This window comes from Streptopelia decaocto (assembly GCF_964273445.1).
Source record: "Streptopelia decaocto genome assembly, chromosome: 2".
Lineage (NCBI taxonomy): Eukaryota > Metazoa > Chordata > Aves > Columbiformes > Columbidae > Streptopelia > Streptopelia decaocto.
The window spans coordinates 108,205,848-108,227,175 of NC_138655.1; the positions used below are offsets into that span (position 1 = coordinate 108,205,848).

At 42.2% G+C, this 21,328-nt stretch overlaps 1 protein-coding gene across 2 annotated transcripts in view; it reads left to right on the forward strand.

Moving 5' to 3' along the window:
• The window catches only part of PDE1C (phosphodiesterase 1C), a 345,637-nt gene that overhangs the window by 238,926 nt on the left and 85,383 nt on the right, over window positions 1-21,328 (forward strand). For both annotated transcript variants that reach the window (XM_082044788.1, XM_082044787.1), the window contains exons 5-9: window positions 642-824; window positions 2,887-2,953; window positions 8,289-8,405; window positions 10,292-10,432; window positions 19,482-19,582. In XM_082044788.1, the coding sequence (XP_081900914.1) occupies window positions 642-824; window positions 2,887-2,953; window positions 8,289-8,405; window positions 10,292-10,432; window positions 19,482-19,582 (609 nt within the window). The remainder of the gene's footprint in view (window positions 1-641; window positions 825-2,886; window positions 2,954-8,288; window positions 8,406-10,291; window positions 10,433-19,481; window positions 19,583-21,328) is intronic.

Sequence of the window (21,328 nt, forward strand, 5' to 3'; positions counted from 1 at the left end):
AAGCCATCATAAATGTAGTATATATTCTCTTGGAGAAATGTTTTCATAATGATGGTGTCCCACTTTTTCTGAAGGTTTCTGAATTCCTACTCCTCTGTTCCTTTTGCACAGTGTTAAATATTTTCACTTGTATGAAGTCTTTAAAATAAAATTTAAAAAAATTACTCCAGGTCATTATAGAGGTAGACTGCTAACATGTTGCAGAAGAGTTCCCCTCTCTGTTACGTGTAATTTCCCCAGCGCTAAATGAACTTGTGGAGTTACCTCAGATGACCAGAATGGGAAAAGAGAGGATACTAACTGGGAAGTTAGACATGACCATAAATGAGCTCTGAAGGGCAGATGAATCAGGAATATTATTGAACTCAAGATGAGAAGTCAGTGGATGATTACGTAGTTGTGCTTCAAAGACTGAAACTTCTTGTTTGTCGGCCTTGTAGTGAGTTTCACAATCTGACATTTAACTGTACAAGAAAATAAACAATCTGTTGAAGACTTGTACAATTGTGTTCTATTAGGGCTGACAAACTAAACACTTTCAACAACTGCTTTCATTACAATATACATTAATTTCTTTTTTGTTAATAATGTTGCAATGCTCTCCAAGGGAGTCTGTTTACCCATCTTCCTCTCCCTTCTAGGCGTTTACTGGACACAGAAGATGAGCTCAGTGACATCCAGTCTGACTCTGTGCCCTCAGAGGTCCGGGACTGGTTGGCTTCCACCTTCACGCGGCAAATGGGGATGATGCTCAAAAGGACAGAGGAAAAACCACGTTTCAGGAGTATTGTCCATGCAGTACAAGCTGGGATATTTGTGGAAAGGTAAAGGAGCATGTAATTACATTGTTGTAGTAGCTGCCCAGATATGTGATGACACAGTGACAGGAGATGGAGGAGAGCACTTTAGGCCAGAAGACCTCAAAAAACTAGGAGATGACTCGATTGAATGAAAAATACTTTAATATGCTTCTAATGATGCTTCTGCACAGATCTGGATCGCAGCTCAAAACCTGGGATTAAGTAATAGATTGCAGCCTGAAACAGCACACACTGATCTTTTCTTAGTAAAAACCAGATGTAATAGCACGGCTGGAATAATTTTGACAGAGAACATGCACCTTTGCATAGCCCTAGGTCAAGAATGACAGATTTTAAAATTTGGTCAGACCAGGCCTCCTCTCCGTGGTCTATTATTTTTTATGAGGAACTGCTAAGAAACAGAAGAAAATCCTGTATCGTAGTATTACTGGAATGAACTGTAGACCAAGACTGATATGAAAACTTTGGAGCTCAGGGAGGATTTCAAAAATGCCATTGAGTCCTCTCAGCCTTGTCTGTTGTGATTTACATCAGAACCTACTGATAAAACTGATTTCACTTTCTGAACCCTTTTCTTTCAATTTGGACTCACTTCCAATCTTACCTTTTGTTATCAAGTAACCACTCTTCACTGACTTTCTTTTGTCAAGCTAGAAGGAGGGCTGGCATGTGGAACTGTCAGCAGACTTTAGGCAGCGTGCAAGACAGCAGGTCCCAGGTCTCTTCAGCAAAACTCAAGTCAGGAATGGAAGAGCAGAGCACCTTTCACTGCTCATCAGAACTGCAGTGACGTCTTGCCAGCAGAAGGCTGGGCTTATCAGACAATGGACCACAAGCCAGGCAGACACACGGAAGCCTCCTCTGGCACGTCTTTAGCTGATTTTTCTCTATCTGTGTAACACAGTTACGGTACATTTGTTAAGAGTGGCAGCAAATTGTGATAAGACTAAACCTGTAATTTCTCCTTGGAAAAGGGTTCCCCTAAGTTTGAATTAACGCTAACTCTCAGTGGGAGACTTGCTCAACAAGAAAGTAAATGGCTGCAGGAAGCTGTTTTCCAGCTGAGCTGAATTACTGTGGCCCAAAGGAGGGAGTGTTCAGATACGGTATGGCACCGGAGAGGAGGGTTGTGGCTGTCCTGAGCTAAGGCAGAGAGTCTCTGAATTGTCACTTAAGGCGATGGAGCTCCTGACTGCAGGGAGGAGGGGGTAAGAAATTCTGTAATTTGGGGAATGGGTGAATTTAATTGTCCAAAGGAGGCAGACTTTTTTTTCGGGTCTGAGTGCAGAACATGACAAAGAAAAAAGGAATAGAAGGAAGGCTTCACACTGGATCATTTCAGATGGGAGGACAGAACTTTCCATCATCTCCTTTTAGATGGAGGGTTGCCTAGGTGCAAAAATGGGTGACCTGTGGAAAGGCATTTTAACTATGACAGTGTTTTTGCACTCACCAAGCCTGTTAAACACAGTGTGGCCTGCAAACAAGTTTAAAATCTGGTACATACTTCAGTGCTTTCCTTAGTATGGTTGCAGATGTTGATTATTGCCCTATTCTCTCTCTCTCTCCCTCAAACACACACACATGGCGAAAACCCAAAAGATTTTATACCAATCTTATAAAAATGCAGACAAAAGTAACAGCTGTACAAAACTGGATTTGATTCATTGACGACAACAAATGATTTCTGGAGTACATTCAGAATTAGCTTGCATGTGGACCAGCAAGGACTGAGGGAACTGAAAGAGCAGTAGTTTTGTCAGCAGTGGAAAATGGCGAACATTTTTTTGAGTGTAGCCTTTCCCTCTGATGAAGACCTGATATTGGCAGGTTCTACGAGATACTGGGGAGTGTATAGCCTCAAGTTAGGTTGTACGGTAAGAATAGTATAGAGAATATTGTGCAAGTTAGCAGCAAGAAATAAGAAAAAACCTGAAACTGCAGTTAGAGTTTCCTGGGCTACATAAGGTCTCCTGTAATGGTCTATTTCTTTATGATTTTTGGTTGGTTGGTTTGTTTTGTTTAATTCTATTTATGTATTACCTTATCTATTTTATCTTGGTAGAATGTACAGACGGACTTCAAATATGGTCGGTTTGAGCTACCCACCAGCTGTAATTGGAGTGCTAAAGGTAATCCAAATAAAAAGGTGTTGGGGGTGGTTCTGTGCAAAGCATCAAGATAACACTGCAATATTTGACTTGGTAAAGGGGTCTTAGTACTTGCCCTTTCCTTCCCTCCAGTATTTAGTTTGGTTCACATACATTAATCGTTTACTGGCTTAAGAGAGTGTCTTTTCATTAAAGGAAAGAATGGAGTTCAAGGCTATGTCCATTTTCAGGTTGTGAAGGTTACAGCGCTGTTCTAGATGACAGTGATTAAACTCAGGATTTAGTTACATGCCGGAATCAATCACAACCTCCCACAGTGAAGAAAAGAAAACACAGATGAACAGACATGGAGAAGTACAAGGAACAGTTGCTGTGAGAGAAGGGAATTTCTTGTATTGTTTAGCTCCAGGTCTTCAAGGTGACAATCAGTTTAGGAATAATGATACTTTTACGAGTTTTGAGGTTTCAGAGGAAAACTGATTAGTCAGAAATAGTCTGGGGGGAAAAAAAAAAAAGGTTCAGTCCATGGAACAATTGCAAGATTCCTGTCTTAGGCAGGAATTGTCAGGACTCCAAACACAAGTTAGCAACCTACTACCTACACAGCAACTTTGCAGATTTCATGTTGCATATAGTTCAACCATGACATGCAATGGTGAAAAAAAGACAGTAGTGTGGGGCAATAGACAGAGACATGACGTGTAAAGCTTATGAAGCAATCTTTCTGCTCTACTCCACACTGGAAGGACCTACAGTTAGGATACCGAATCCTTTTTGTTTTCACGTACAGAATCAAAGCATCCATCCACACCTTTTTCCAACTGCAGGCTGACGACTGTTAGCTTCACTCCTGCAAATGGGATCTGAAGTCTTTGTTCTTTTAGAACTATACCCCATAGCCACCTTATGAGGGAACATAGCTATGACGGTACCTCTTCTCCTGAGTTCCTCCAAGACCCATCATCTACTCTCAACTGACTTGAACTTTACAGAATGCATCTCCTCTTTTGATGTTCTTAAATAATTAAGGGTCATGAAGAGAACTGATCATGCTTGAATAAATTAAAACATCTCAATGACAACAAAAGCATTGACTAATTTTGCTCAGGGTGAAATAACGCCTGCTTGGCCACTGTGCACTCTAGGGTGTATTTTTTTCCAAAACTATTTTGAGAACACGTCTTTGCCTGGATGGCCTTGGGGTTGGTAGTGGATGTGGTTGAAATGGGAGTTACATGATTTGAAGAAGTCCTCTGTCTTTGAAATAATACTACTTCTTAAATTTCTGTTTACCTGAATGGAATATAGTACATTTTGTTCCTTGCTTCAGTCCAGTAAAGCCAAGTAAAAAAACCTTACAACTACCTGACTGCTTGACATGCTCTGTAAAATGAGCTGATGGTTTAGGCATGGAAAAGGGTGTAGGAGTGTACCACACACATCTCTTCAGCAGTTCTGGATTGCTGTAATCAGAGTCATGGTGATAAGGACAAGGATTGACATGACATGGAATCAAAACCAGCTTGTCTTTTAACTATGTGCTCTGCTTTGTGCTGCTGTGGCCAACGGGACATCTGCACTGAGTAACACAAAGCTGTGGAATCAGCTTGGCAAAATCAGGTTTGTTTTAATAAAACAGTGAAATACTGCAGTTTCTGCAAAAAATGCAGAGGGCGTGGTAGCAGTGCAAGTCCTAGGTGCATAACCTCTCTCTCATTTTTTTAGTGGGTGAGAAGTTATTTTTTTTTTAACATAATCTCTTTCCATATATATTGGATACTGATTTTTCTACGGCAGTAGCCTATTGCCTTTCTGCATGACATGGGCGTGATTATGCAAGACCTGTTGCCACAAAAGGGATGATCAGCCTTGTCTCTCATTTGAATAGTGACCATACATAGCATTCATACAGACGTTTGAATGAGTATGTTAATTTACCCAGTAAGTTGTGGTGATCTGCTGTTCAGCAGCATAGTCCTAGAGACAGAACTTCATATTAACTAGGTTCTGAAGTAGCTACCTGCTTTAGAAGTGAATTTTTCAGCCTGTTCTGATGCCCGTGCTGTCACGGCAATATTTTCTGGGCTAGCTAATACACAGGGATTGAACACAGAACCTGTACTCACAGTATCTGCAGCATGGACTCCTGCTTGTCTATGGCTACAAAAAGTCAGACCTTCCAGTAATGCTGAGCAAAATAACATCTATCCCTGAATCTGCTCGTTGGCTTAAAAAACAAACCAAGTCTCCGAGGTTAAGGACAGACAGACATGAAATTGAGCATTTAGGAAGAATTGGTGTTTCACTTCTTCTCTAGATTCCCCCAAGAAGTGGAGTAGTAGCCAGCTAATAAGGACACAGAACTGAGAAGTAAGACACCTTGGATCTATCTGCAATTACACCGCAGTGGGTGTATGTGGCATTAGAGCAGCTTATGACGCTCCAGCTGAGGCTACAGGGCCAGCAACCCAGAGATGTGTGTAGTACAGAAAGTTTCCCATCCCTCAATTCTCCTGCTTTCCTTAGGGAGAAAAAACAGTATTTCTCCTTCATCACAAGACATCTGTGAAGCTCTGCCTCTCTTTAGATTTCTCCCTGGTATAAGGGTCACTTCTGTGTTAGAATTTTTTTTAAGGTCATAAAATCCACTCATTTTCAAAGCATTACTGGTGTTGCTGCAAGCCTCTAAGCCAGCTGTGACACTTTCATGTTTGTGTTAAGAGGATTTCCCCGCTAGTTGTTCAGGGTACAATGTTGCTGCTGTGATCATTGTCAATAGCATAACTTCTGTGGACTTGACAAAAGCAAGGATTTCTCCCTCACTAAGATCTAAATAGCTCTACTGTGAAACTCATCATCTATCTGGTTGACCATTATTTTGTGCAAAAGAACAATTCTGATGTACTGTTCTGCAGTTTCACAATTTGGTAGATTTTATCTGCTGTAAGAGCACAACATTAGCTCTTTTAGAAACAAAGCTCATTAGAAACAAAGCCCTTTTATTTTTAGAAGATAAGAAGAAGAAGAAAAGATTGCCTTCCAGTGAACTAAATTGCAGCATAGTTGAGACATTATTTTCAATGCCATAAGACCCAAGATAAATTATTATATACATGCTAATGTTAAATTAATTTGCTTCATTGACTAAATAATTACAAAATAAAAACACTGAAAGAACAGGAAAACACTTAAAATTAACTGAGTGGATGCTTTGGGCATTGTTTTTCTTGGCCATTTTCTAAGTCTGCTCAAGGGCTTCAGTTTTCTTGGTGGAACTTTTTCCTCTCTTGGTTGTTCTGTCTCTCCGATGCCTACTGACAGTGTTGAAAAGCTGCAATTTATGATTGCTCTTCTGTGACTTGGGCCACAAATCTCTGAAGCAGCTCGATCCTACCTTCAGTGTGTGAGCTCCACACAGCTTGTAAAATCAGCTGCTCAGCAAGCAAGTGATTTACTGGCACAGGTGGCCGCAGAGCTGCATCTTTGTTATTCACTCACTAAATTAACTTCTTCATGGACTGTACTTCCACAAGAGGCACACTCAGCAGCGTGTAATCAACACTGTGCAAGTAGCAAGGTTGTCAAGATCAGCCCATACTGGAGAGACCTGGTACCAAATTAAATTGGTCTTGTTCAGAATGTAAGAAATCCTGTACCTACGAAATGTATGGGTGACCAACCACAAGGCAGTTGAAGATCACTGCCATTTGCATTTGACTCAAAGTCAAGTCCTTACCTGGAACATGATTATGACAACAAACAACAAAGACGGAGTGGGCTTTAAGAGCTTGGCAGATAAATGTAATTTAACATTTTTAGTATTGCTAGAAAAAAATGTCAGGTTTTTAGATGAACTCTAATCCTTAACAGTACACAACATTATGTTTAGCCAGCCTTCATTTCTGCACTGAGAGCAGCTGTGCACATGTGTGTGTGAAATGTGGTCATCTTTCTTTCTTAGTGAAAGTGCCACAAGGCAATGGGAGGTAACCTGCCACAGAGTTTGAAAGTGGGGGAAAATGGCAACGTACAGATGTCCATCTTTAATATATGGTTTAAGGGGAGTCATTTGGATAAATCCCTGTGGGAAGTACATCAAAGTTCTCAGCAGGCAAGAGAGCATGAGAGCTGGTCCTGTGCCAGAGGCAGCTGCATGGTCAATCTGTAGATCATTCTTCTATCTGTAACTCCTTCTGCACCTTTCCTTGTTGTTGCTAGGAGGAGGAGAGGAGGCTTCATAGGGTCTCAGGTACATCCAATTCTGAGATCAAGGAGCTTTATCTTGCTCGATAATGAGTGCTGTCAGCTCCCATGGCCTTCCCTAAGAGTTGAGATTTGAACTCAACCTTCTGCAAGAAGGTTTATACGTTATACTTCAGCTTTATGAGGTGGGAAGTGAACTTTCCCTCCTCAGTCTCCTGACTAACCACACTGCAGCATTAATATATCATTTATGGCTAACTGAAGCTTTCCCAACTGGAATTAGATATTTACTCTTCTGTTATAAAGGTTGTTTCTTATATCATAGTTAGCACTTAATGTAACATTACTTTGATTTTCTACTGTTCTGTAGTTTCCTGAAAGCCCCAGTGGACTCACTTATCTTTACAAAAAAATTAGGGTAGTGCTGGTTTTGGACAATCTAAGCTGCAATAATCACCATTCAGGTTTAATACTAAAATCAGAAGGAACTAAGTTGCTCTTTGGGTATAGCAAGTTAGTTTTAGTTAGTTAGTATTTTGGCTGATTGATCAGTAAGTGGTAAAAATATGGCCACAGGTGCCTGTGGTTTTTTTTAACTGCAGAAAAAGTTACCACCTTTTTCTGTTTTAAGCATCAGAGAAGCATCAGAATGCTTTGCTCACACCACAAAGTCTGAAAAACTCTATAGGGACAGCAAAATCCAGAGGCTTAAATACAATTAAAAAGCATATCTTTGTTACTCCTGTTTCCTTCAAAGTGAATATTATTTTTCATAGATGTAACACATGGGTAGGGAACATAGAAGGGTAAAATCAGCCACAATAGGGCCGTCCCAATGGTTCAGGTACTAAAGCAAACCAGGATTCTTATGGTTTTGGGTTCAGCCTTTGCAGGTAAAATTCTGGTGAGGAGAATTGCTATGTTTAGAATAAATAAACAGCATACCTGTTTGAAATGGAAACTTCTTAAATTCGAGTCATACAGTACTGGTGAATAAATTTGACTCCTCATTGGTTAAACAGAATTAAAGAAGTTAAAAAAAGCTTTACATTGCCACTCTAATTCTCTGTTTATAGATGTAAAGTGATAAAAATGGAACTATCATTGTAAAAGGGATGACCATATTAACTGCTTTTTCTACCCACTCTTGCAGAATGTAGACAAGTGGTCCTTTGATGTATTTGCACTAAATGATGCCAGTGGGGATCATGCACTGAAATTCATTTTCTATGAACTTCTCACCCGCTATGATCTGATCAACCGTTTCAAGGTTAGTAGTTAGAAGATGGGTGTCTTCTTCCATCTTGGATTTTGTTCAACTTCCTTCTCATCCTTCTTTCTCCCATTCAAAATATAACTTTAGCACTACGTGAAGTCCTTGTGGGCACTGCACTTTGCCAAGTGAACAAGATCAAATATCATTTAAGGAGTACTTTTAATTGCAGTGGCACACCATGAAGTAGGTGACATTCCAAACAGGCTTCCTCATGAAATCTGTGAGAAATTTGTGGGAATGATGGTGTAATTCTCCTGAGATACGTAAGACTCTCAGTCATGCAGGCAAAGAAAGAGAGCTTGGTTTCAAATTCAAATTAATCAAAAGGAGCTTGGCCAGCAGGTTGAGGGAGGTGATTCTGCCCTCAAGTCCACTCTGGTGAGTCCCCACCTGGTGTATGGTGTCCAGCCTCTGGGGTCCTAACACATGGACCTATTGGAAAGGGGCCAGAGGAGGCCACAAAAATGATCAAACGGCTGGAACAGCTCTGCTGCAAGGACAGGCTGAGAGAGTTGGGGCTGTTCAGCCTGGGGAAGAGAAGGCTCCAGGGAGGCCTTATTGTGGCCTTTTAGTACTTAAAAGGGCCCCACAAGAAGGATGGGGACAGACTTTTTAGTAAGGTCTGTTGTGATAGGACAAGGGGTAGTGGTTTTAAACTTAAAAGAAGGTAGATTTAGACTAGATACAAGGAAGAATACTAGCACAGGTTTCTTGGAGAGGTGGTAGATACCCCATCCCTGGAGACATTCCAAGCCAGGCTGGACGGGGCGCTGAGCAACCTGATCTAGTTGAAGATGGATGTCCCTGCTCATTGCAGGGGGATTGGTCTAGATGGGCTTCGAAGGTCCCTTCCAACCCAAACTGTTCTATGATTCTATGACTTGTTACAGAGTTTTGCAGATAAAATGCTACTTCCAGTTTTGAACAGGTTTAAATTTGGGTGGCAGAAACATTGCGCTCAGATCTTGGTCAGTCTCCCCACCAAACAGTCCACGGTCCCTTCTGCTGTTGACACTTCCACTCCCTGGGGTCACCACTTACTTTGGCTGGAAAGGGTTTACAGATCTGGCTCCTGCACTTCTTTGGGAACTGCCCATGCCTGATGAGAAATATTTGAAGAAGGTAACTGGTTAGAACTCTATCTACATACCCAAGAGGAGAACAGCAATCCTCTTCTAACTATGGAAATATGAACACTTTAGAGTATTTGCTGTTTGAACAGATGAAACTGGAGAACCCGTGTCGCCAGTTGCCTGTTTTGCAGCTGACACTACCTGTGTACTCTCCTCTATAGAAATCCTCTGAACTACGTTTTATTGAGTGTGCACAGTTCTACTCTTGGAATCAAAAAAACATGGCAAACCTGTAGGATGGGCAGGCTGGACTTCACTGTGAAAAGCCAGAGGCCTGATAAATGATACTCCTCTTCGTAGAGTATCTCAGACTTGCTGTATGATGTGTTTCATTAGAAAAACTTGAATGTGAATAGCAAAGCAGAGATATATTCCATGGGGTTGTGAGGGGAACAGAGAGATGTTTGTGGCCAAATTAGAAATATTTTTCCAGGGGCAATCAATCAAGTGCTCTCTGTTACTTTTCAGACTCCATGTGTCTTCCAGATGGCATTTCATAGTAAACTCACTTGTGTGTGTTTATGTGTGGGAATAGAATCATCCGTAATGTAATTAGGGATGGGAAAGCCAGTTTGTGAAAATAACCTGGATTCACTTTCTCTTGAATGCCTGTTTCAGATGTTTTTGTCGGTTATTTATTTGTAAAGTACAAACTGCTCTTTGGGACCTCATACCAAAATGCTCCCTTCCAAATGCTAGCAATTAAAGGTGATTATTTTGTTTTTAAGTCTGTGCTGCTTTCCTTAGATCCCCATTTCTGCCCTGGTGTCCTTTGTGGAAGCTCTGGAGGTTGGCTACAGTAAACACAAAAATCCTTATCACAACCTAATGCATGCTGCAGATGTGACGCAGACGGTCCATTACCTCCTTTTCAAGACAGGCATAGCGGTAAGTACAGGACTTGGCATCCTGAACACATAATGAGATTACAACAGTTTTGGCTTGTTAAGGAGATTATGATTATCCACAGCAGAACCCGTTTGCACTGTAGACAAACTGCATTTCACATGGCTGTAGTAATGAAAGTATAGACATAAGATCATTTAGAAATAGAAGGTAGGTGAAGTATGGATAACTCTAAAAGAGGATAAATGAGAAAACCAGGCTCAGATTTTCACTCTGCCACAGATCTCCTGAGTGATTCTGCCAATTCACTTTTGTTGGAAATCATTCTACATAATGTGAAGAAGCAAAGTGTTCATTCCACTTACTAGAGAATGACAGGAGCTATGCTCCGGAGATGCTGATCTCCATCCAGTCTCTACAGCAAAACCAGCTGAACTGGCTCACATGGAAACTTACAGACAGCTAAAGTCTGACAACAGTGACAGGAATGGTTAGAAGGCTTAAAGAAAAATACTGAGCACACAATATGTTCCCAGAGTGATTGTCAAGACAAACAACTAAAATATGTTTGAAAATGGGTTGGACAAATTGCAGGCAGATTCCAGACTGATGATCAGTCAGTGCAGTTTGGGTTCAGCTGTAAGCTCAGAAAGTTTCTGGCCCACTCAGTGGTGAGAATAAATGGTAGGGAAGGCTCAACATGTACAGGATACATGTTTATCTCATTCTCTTCCTCTTCTCAATCCTGGTTACTGATGCAGACAGAAAAGGGAACAAAATGACTTTTAGTCTGATCCTGTGTGGCAGCTCTTTCCCACCTCTTGTTGCTTCACCTTTTCCCATTTGGCCGTGGCCCTTGCATTTCCAGAAGCGCAGAGACAAAGGTATCAGTGAAAGGGAGGTTCATCTGTTCATAATTTTGCACTGTTCTCCTTACACCATGGCCTTTCACTGGTTGCTCTCTTTGTGGCTGGTACTTGAATGCATGCAATTTTATTACATTGTGCTTAATGTCACTGAGGTCCCTTCTCTGACAGCTGTGCAGAAGCAGCCAAGGGAAGCCCTTCCAGGTGCAGGGAGTCTCTGCAGTGCAGAGCACACACATGAACCCCTATCAGTAGAAGCCGAGGCTCTTGCTGCAGCTTCTGCCTTCTTGAACACTCCCCAATCATTCCAAGCTCTGTAACTGGGAACTGTTGAAGAGAAGGATAAGGGAAACCCATGGTTGCACGTGACTGGGCCCAACCAAATGCCAATGCTGTTTCTGATACCATGAGTGCTTTACATAGGCTACACAAAATAGAAGTTGGCGTTACTGTGGCAATACTTGTGTTTCCCACTGTCTGTTGATGACTCCTTTTTTCTGCATAGCTTGGTGAGAAACATGAAGAAAAGCTGTTGCCAGCATGTAGGGTGTGATGGACCATAGGACAGAGAGGTTCAAGCTAAAAAGGTGTAGCACAGCTCCTGCTGTGTCTTTCAGGCCAGTTTCAACAACTATAGAGCTGCTTATGCTTGGGAAGAACCTTCTGTGTATACAGCCTGCTTTTCTGCAGTCGCCTGATTGCCACAGTAATGTTGCTTTCAGTTCTGAGGCTTGGTTGCTCTTCCCCAAGGAGTAATGTGCTCCAGTGCCTCCTGTAAATATGTCCCAAGTCTCCTGCGTTGAGTGTACACTGCACCTGTGAATTGCAATGTTTACTAAAGACATCTTTGGAAGAAATCAGGCCCTGCCTATCTGAAGCCCTGATGCAGACGGTCCAGTTCTGATTGCAGGTGTGTCAGTTGCTCCTGATTGTGTCGGAAGTAAATAGGAATAAGGTAAAATTAGCAACTAATGCAGATGCATCCTCAACACCTCCTGGGAGTGTCCTTTGGTCTCCGACAGTCTTCAGTGGTGTCCTTTGGTCTTCAGCGGTGTCCTTTGGTCTCCAGTGGTGTCCAGCAGTGTCCTGTGGTCTCCTGTGTTATTGTGTGGTCTCTGGCAGTTTCCAGCACTGTCCTTTGGTCTCCTATGGTCTCTGAGGGAGTCTTGTGGTCTGCAGTTGACTCCAAGGGACTCATCCTGGTGCTCTGGGGCTGCTGGCCAGAAGATGGCAGCCCCTCTCCTTTCCTCTTCCCCAAGGCTCAGGGCAGAAGATATGACCTGGCATGAGGGCTGGGGATAGGAGGTGGGAAGCCAGGCTCACCTGTGGCTCAACAGTGGCTGATCCTCTTGCCCAGCCCGCTGGAGGTCGGTGTGATGCCACCTCCAGCTGCAGGGGTGGTGTCGCTTGTTGTGAGGCAGATGTACGGGGCGTCCCTGAGAGCCCCTGATCGTCCTGCAGTGCTTTGGGCACAATGGTGCTGGAGGCAGCCCGACCATGGTGCTCTAGAGCCCCAGCAGCCCTGCCTGAGGTGGATCCATCTCCATGTGCTTGTCCTTCTCTCAAGGTGGATCCACTTCCATGGGCTCCTCTTCTTACTGGGGAGGGTCCACCTCCATGGGCTCCTCTTGTGTGTGGGAGCTGTTCCTGCTCCTGACAGGCAGCTGCCGTTTTCTGTGCGGTGGAGGGATTTTCAGAGGTTCCCCGAACCTCCTCTTGCTTTTCCCACTCAACGTGGGCACTGGCTTCACCGGGCTCTCCTCTCCAAGCACAATCTGACCCTGCGGCAGCTGGCAGAGCTGTGGTCAAGCCACGGGGGTGCCAGCTGCTGTAATTGAAGCACCTGCCCCTGTGTGCCCGGGGCTCCAGCCCCCTCCTGGTGCCAGGCCTGGGGTCCCAGCAGGGGACTGCGGCCACAGTGTCCCAGGAGGGTTGGGGGGTCTCCGTGACCCTCCAGCCGCTCGGCTCCCTGCCTGTGGTGTCATCCCCGCAGCCGGCAGGAGCCCAGAGAGGCAAAGGGGCGGAGAGGGCCTGGCGTCCTCGGGCTGCTGCGCAGGGGCAGAGGGGGGAGTCCATTGCGGGCTATCCAGGTCCTTGGGGCCAGGAGGTGGGGTTTGCAGTCTGAGGAGGGAAAGGCCCACGGGGGATTGTGGTGTCTGTGGTTAGTTCTTACCTCAGCTACTGAACGGGCGGTGGGAGATGAAGCCAGACCTGCCCTGTCATTGCACAAAGAGTAGCTGCAGATGAGCCTCTAAACAAGAATCTTGGTGACTGTGGTTGAAAGAAGGAAAACTAAGCTGGCAGTAAAGCTGTTTCTGGTGATGGCTTGCTGTGCCTGTGCCACCCCAGTGACAGCAGACGCCAGCATGGTCCTTTTTTCTGTGATGTTCCAGTTCTCTGCTTTTGTGCCTTGTAGAGGTAGAGAAGGCTATACTGTTGTCATGGGGGAATGTGTCATCTCGCAAGTGTTTCATAGTTTCCTGTGTCCCTTTGGCTCGAGCTTTTTTGTCAAGGCCACTGTGCAGACCACATCCTGAGAGGATTGTTTGTCTCTTCTTTGGGTTAGATTTTTACTAGCTTATACGTGACAGAGAGATGGTGCAGGGGGGAAGGAGGTGCTGAGGAGCACTGTCATTGTCACGTAGTGCAAACTGTTGAGGATGATGGAGATGTCAGGACACCTTTTCTGTATTCCTACCATCCTTGCTGCCATGATGCCTCATGACCAGAAACAGTACAGGAGACAGGGTTCGCTTGTCATGGTCAGAGGGCAGATCATCTCCAGGATGTTTCCTTGGCCTGAGTTGACAAGCAAGTTATCAGTATTGGAGAATGTTCTGCTCTGACCATGCTTGTGAATATTTAGCCCGGTGCAACCGTGGCTCCCTGGAAGAGATGCACTCAAGGGCGTGTCTGCCTATATCAGCTTAACATTGGTGATAGAGGTATAATCTTCCTTTCTTTTTCATCAGTTTTCATTATTTCTTCTGGGGTACAATTTTAGGTTACCTGTTTTTTTAAGACTTACATAATTTGTCTTGAGTCAAAGTATTTAGGAAATCACTGAGGTCAGTTCCTGTTGGAGTGAATTAACTTTGGTTCTTCATAAGCTTCTTCCAGAATACAAAACTGGGTTTGATTCCTTGGGAATAAAGGAGAAGATATTGCAGAAATAGCAGGGGGTTCTCTGACGTTCTAATCCCACTGGTAACACTGGAAGTGAGAGCTGAATTTCTCTGCCTCTTCACCGTATGTCAAAAATAGTAATATTTATAAAGCACCAAGTGCTATATTTCTAGAGAGTTTCACAGCAACATGTAGACATTTGAAAGTAGTGCATCCTCTTCTCTTATGTCATTTCTTCTTTGAGGTTGTAAAATACATTTTCTGAAAGGTAAAGAAGGTGTAATTATCTCAGTTGTCTTGCTTTTCCTCTGCCTTTATATACCTGCTTCTCTGCTACAAGGGTGGGTGGTTAGCCCAGAGGAAAGTCAGATCGCTCTGAAGGTATTTCATGTAAAATGTTGTCAGGCTTGCATGTGTTAGTTGCATCATTAACTATAATCTGGTGATACCTTGGTGGAAACAGCTCTTGCAAAGTTTCTGGGGACTGTTTGGCCAGGGCTGCGATGCAGAGTGCAGCACTGTAACATGTTGTGTAGACTTTGAAGACAGTTGCAGAAACAAGGTGCTGTAGCTGGTCAGAGCAAAAGGTAACAGCTATGTGTGTCCCCAGCTCCCATCTGACTGAGAAGCAAAACCCAGAAATGGAAAAATGTCTATCTTTGGTTCTCTCTGTGATGTGTTTCAGCCTTTTCTCAATCTGGCAACAAATGCACAAATCCATCATCCTCTGCATTTGACTTCTGAGGTGTTTCTCTCATGCATTACTGATGTCCAGTAAATTATGTACATCCGCATGTCTTTCCAAGTCACCTGCCGTTGTGATGCCTGATGTTTGGAGTGACAATTAAGAAGTCCTCAGTACTAAAATACTTTACTAATGTTTCTGAATTATTTTTCCTCTCCATTTCAGAGAAAATGATGTTCTGAAATATGTGCAGATGTCATAGAATGTGCATATGCCAGATTTACATCTACAAAAGGGAAACTAGAATGTGTGTGCTTGTGAGCATATGTACATGGCTGGCACTGAAGTCAGTGCCTGATTTGCCTGAGTTGAGCCCTTTGCTTTTGCGTTCCTACTGTAATAAGCTGTGCACAATGTATCCCATGCAGACTGTTGTGATGGAGATGCACTGCAGAGGATGTAGTGAAGTGTCTGCTGTTCCTCAGGAATAATCCCCAACGCTATTGTTCTCACATCCGAATATGTGGCATTTGGTTTAGGATCTAACATAGCAAAACAAGAAATGATCTTCTGCTACCAGGTTTAATGGGCATCGCAACACTGCATGCCTGCAGTGACATTTCAGCTTTGCTTCCCTTGTTAGAATGCTTTTTTTGAACTTCGTTATTTCTTTATTTTTTTCCTTTTTCTTCGTTTCCCCCCTGCCTCCCCTGCAGGCTACAACCGTACTCAATGTGCATAGGTGAACTAGAATATTGAAAATTAGGTCATTGATGCCAACCTCCTGCTCACAGCAGGGCTGGCTTCTATTGTGAATAGTATGTTCACTCATGGCAAAGAAAGGTAGAGGACATTTCCGTGTTTCCAGAGTTTGCTCACATCAATATCTTATACTTACTCCATGTATATAATTGTCCAGTTCATCACTTTCACAGTATTTATGCCAGGAACTTGGAGATGCTGGAAAGTAAGGCTTTGGTTTCGCAGGGCGTTTTGGGGTCATTTGTTTAATTCTTCACTGGGATGAAGACAAAGACTTGCGAAAAAAATTGTACAATAAAACAGAAAAAAAAAAACCCTCACCTTGTTAACTAGTTATCTGTAATGTGTAAAATTACTTTGTTTCAAATTCAAGTAGTTTGTGTAGTGGTAATTTGTTCGTCTCAAAAGGAAGAAACATTTACCAGGTTTATCTTTATGGTTCATTTGCCTTTGTCTGCTCCCTGTTATTTACAAGCTCTCTCAACAGTTTTCTTCCAGGCTTCCTTTTTCTTCTATTTCCTTTTCAATTAAAAAATATTCTTTCCCTCTAATCACATTCAGTGCCTGAAATCTCAGGAAGATGGCTTGGAATGAATTCATTATCCTTTACTGTATGAACTACAACATTTTGGTCTCTCTCCTAGACTTAACATTGAAAGAGAATTCGGAATTACTCTGTTTATATTTTAGAGGATTGGTATACAAGCGTGATGTGTAGGAACAACTTTCAAAAGCGGACACACTTTTGCTCATTTCATTCTTTATTTAATTCTTTTGTTCAGCTGCATTTACTACTTTCTTTGTTTTATTTTCTGATTAATCTTTCTTATTAGTAGGAATTACCATATTATTTCTTTGTGAATCCAGACAATGAGGTGCAAATGTTAAAGCTTAAGAGTTCTTTCTCTGATACTGTCAAGAAGTACAGGAGAATATTTCCTGCAGCAGACTTGTCAAACTGCAGAAGTGCAGGACTTCTTTCACATATGTTTGTACCAAAGGGAAGCAAGATTGTTTTCTCCTCTAGACTGTTGTGATTAATAAGCAGATCATCATGAGCTCTGAAAATTATGACCACTTTGGAATAAAAGACCATAAACTCTGAGGAAGGAAAGAAGCTAATTATTGCTGCCTTTGCTTTGTAACATTTTATTGGAAATGCATTCATTTGTTTTGCTAGATTTGGAAACTCTTTCCTCTTCCTTTTTTCTTTCTGTATGCATCAAGCCTTTTGTTTACATGCCAATGACTTGCCTTAGTAGCTAATTCTTCATATTTATTGTATGTTTGTGAAAGACAAATCATTCCTCATTACCCTTTTTGTTTCCACTCTGAAAGTCTATCCTTGTTATTTCATGCCTTCTTCCTCCACCATCCCCCATCCCCTAACATCATAGAAAGTTTCAAGGTCTTTAGAAATTTAAAACATTCACATTTCCTCACTCTTTTAACCTACGACAGTGTCCTGCTGTTTTCTCAATAGTTCTTGATAGCTTTGTTCTTTAAAACTAGCTCTCTGTTCCCAAGATGAAGTCCATCACAGAGGAGTGAAAGGTGGTATCACTGCTTTGATGGAGATTGCATCCATTCTCTGCAGGCTCTTTGCCATCTTGTTTGCTTTTCCTTGCAAGGCTGTAGCAGAAAAAAGGGACTGAAAAGTTCCAATTACTTACCTGCAATTTCCCTCTTATTACTCACAAGCCTGTTTTGATTTTGTGCTACTTATACTGATTTATTGATTACCCACAGTTCACAAGTGTAATCCTAGTCTGTTTTCTGAGTGGTCTTCCTCTAATGCTGTTATGATATTTAATACTGCTCTTCAGATGTATCACACCCTATTTGAAAACCTGCATCACTCAAACTTGTTCAACAAGTGATACTTTGACAGGTCATGCAAGTTAGCACTTTTCCTATATGTGCCTTAAGAGATGAGGTGGGACACCTCAAGCACAGAGCTCATTGCCTTAGTCATACTTTAAGACTTCAGGTCATAAAATCCTCTTGAGTGGGACTTGTGAGATGATGCTCACAATTCTGAAGTGGATGCATTAGACTGGCTGGGTATATCCTTAGTAGTTCTGCATGCATAATGCGGGTTTGCTCTGCTTGTCCCTGAGTGCTTGTGCCTGAGTTTTGTCTATCGTTTACACTCTCTCCTTTTGGGAAATTGCAGAATGAGTTTGAGGAGTTGAAGTTCAGGTCAAGATGTGCAGCCTGGAAACCCTAGTTCCTTCTTTCTTCCCACTGCAATAGCCAGAAGTTGTTGCTTGAAAGTTGAAATTGTGTTCTTCATTGGCTGTAAAGCATTCCTTATTCACAGGTCACACCTGGAAACAAACATCACAGAAGTCTTCACTACCACTGCTGTCTGTTCCTGTCCTGGACCAATTGTGTAGAAATGAGAAAATAGTTTTGTTTCTATGTCTGCTTATTTCTTGATCTCTTCATCCTTGTCTCAGCCTCCCTCAAAAAAAAAAAAAATCAAGAGCTACCTTGATTATGGTCAATGGCATTGTGCAAAGTATCTCTGGCCAATATTTTCAAATTGCATCTTTAATGTAAGGAGATCTTTAACACTGAGACTTGCTTCATTATTCATTGGTTATGCAGAGATGGCTGTGAAAGGCAGGAGAAGAGTTGGGTTCGTCACTGTGTGCAGAGCTCCACAGTTCTCTGTGCTTCCTCTGTACATGGGTAACAGACCAGTGGTGGCCTCTGAGCTGTAGCAGATATCTAGAATAAATTTATGAAACCATACTGCCTTTACTGGGCTTTGAACTAAAAGGTAGTTCATACTGAACGTCTGTCAAAATGTTTGCAGGTTGACAGTGAGCAGTTACAAAAATATTTGGCAACCACAGTGGTAAACGTTTACAGCATTATAGTATCTAGAGCTTTCGTTTCTGATGTGCTTGATGTTAACAGCACTCCTGTGTTCTGCTGGTGGAAAACCAGACATAAAATGATTGATTGACTCTGAGGAAAATTACTAAAAGCATCTGACTCATTTAGAAATCTAAGTCAAAAGTCACTTAAGCATTGAAAAATAGGGCTTTGACTAGGCAATTAGGGAAAAAAAAGCACCTCAGGGCTTTCTCAAATGTTTCTATAAATGATAAATAAATAAGAAACTGTACATCTTGTAAGGTTGTGTTCCCTGTTCTCCTCATGATTCAGTGACTGACGAAGACTTTTAGTTACTGGAAATTAGTCATGATCTTCTGTATTTAAGGCTCTGCTACCCAGGTCAACTGAGCTGAAAATACCCTGGTGGGATGTGCATACCTGCACATGTATCATCAAATTACACTTGAAGAACCTTAGATTCCTGGAGGTTTCCCTCTCTGTCTTCCTCACACATTACTCTTTAAGAAGGGCACGTTTCCCCTTGCTCTGCGTTCAGCCTTATTAGCTCCTGAAATCATTTTGCTCAAGTTCATTTTATTTAGATGAAGCTTGAGGAAAAACACTGCTTTGGCTTTTGTATATCAAGCAGAGAAGTTTTCTTTAAAAGAGCTGGCAGGCTGCAGGGAAAAGGGGATGATGTGTAGCTTTGACTGTCAGCAGGGGATAACTTGCCTTAAAAGACAAAAGCCTTATTGCCTGGGAAAATGACAGCTTATCTGATTGCTCTGTCATCTCTTTTCAGCACTGGCTGACAGAGCTGGAGATCTTCGCTATGATCTTCGCAGCTGCCATCCATGACTATGAACACACTGGAACCACCAACAACTTTCACATCCAGACACGGTGAGGCCACTGTAAATCATGATGAAGTGTGGGGAAGTGGAGGGGAAACCTTTGGAGAATAACAGCACAGCCACCTAGAAAAGTGCAGGAGCTTTTGCTTTCAGCTGTTACAGGACGAAAGTTCACTTCCTTGGGTTGCCTTTAATTTTTTCGTGCTCAACCGTTTACAATGGAATGCATGTATTCTAGCTTCCTGAGCATTGTTTCATATGAATAATCAGGAAAAAGGAAGGTCACAAATTATTTATTTGTAAAGTTACAAAAGACAAATTGCTGTACAGAGTGATGTCTTTTGATGAAGGTATAGTTTTGGAGGAGATACTACAGCTTAGCAATTTTTTTTCTCCTTGTTGAATTTGGAGAATCAAACATTAACCACATAAATCAAGAATTCAACAATATCTGTATTCATCAGTGAACACCGACACTGCACATCTTATTTTTACTTTAGTGGAAAACCACACTTGCAGCAAGGGGATATGTTTTCCATTACCTGTTCAGGGACATAATTTTTTAAAGCTTTGTAAATTGCTAGACAGTAAGTAGCTGATCACAACCTAGACTGGACTGGCGTATTTTCTTAGCTCAGAAACTCCTATAAGGCTTTAGGTTTGGTGGAAGAGAGAAGGAGAAGATGAAGATTGCAGCAAAATTCAGAAGTGTGCAAAGATAGTTGCAGTGATAAGTGGGTATCGGAGGTCTGTGTGTTACTGTGACAATGGGAGTGTACTGGTAGCAATGACAAAATGTCTAGATGTCTTCAACTGGCACAGCACACTTGAGCATTTCTAAGATGCATTGCATCTCACCCTAGCTTAGATGTCTGGAGTATGTTAGCTGAATCATGCTGTATCACAGATATATAAAGGTTGCCAGGATAAATCACACATATGCTCAGGAAAGCCTGGGAATATTGAAAGAAATTTCTGTCTCTGTTCTGGGCCAAGCCACACGCCACTTCTTAGAGCTTCATTCATGCAAGAATTAGGGATCTGCTGTACTTCCCAAATACTTAAAGAAGAATTCGAGGAAGGACAGTTGTAATTTAATTTTGGTAACACTGAACATGGGGGATTGTAGTGTGAGGGGAGGAAAATATATGCTGCTCTCAGGGAAGCAGAACGGAGTGGGGAATGTAACAAATCACACTCACCCTCTGTTGCCATCAACTTCCAGCAAGTAGGTCAGTTTAGCCATTCATCAGTCTCAAATCTATGCCCTGGAGCCTAAAATACGGCATGAATTACCTTTGTTCTTAGCTGTCCACTGGCAATCACCCTTTTGGACAGCACAGTCTGGCGTACAGATGACAGAAAGTGGTTCAGTTATAACTTGCTTACAGCCAGTTTGCTATTCTGGAAACAATACTAGGACACATCTTGCCATTGCTTACTTGGGGACAGTCAGGCTTTAATATGGGGGCAACATACACAGGAGCTGGAAAAGAGCCTTGTGATTCAACTCTAAATTTACGCATCTCTCACAGCTCTCAGCGTTTATTGTTTTAAGTATATAACAAAGAGACTAGGTGAATCTCAGCTGATGAAACAGATTTTGCAGTGAATTTTGATCTTTAGTTTGCTTTTACTGAATAACAGGAGTGAACAAAGTATGACAACTGCTCTTAAAATGCTCACACCTGTGCTATAAAACTAATCTCTATAGATAATCAAAAGAATACTTCTGAATGTGAGACTCTTTAGAGAAGGAAGAAATGTAACCATTCCTATGTGTTCTTTTAAATGC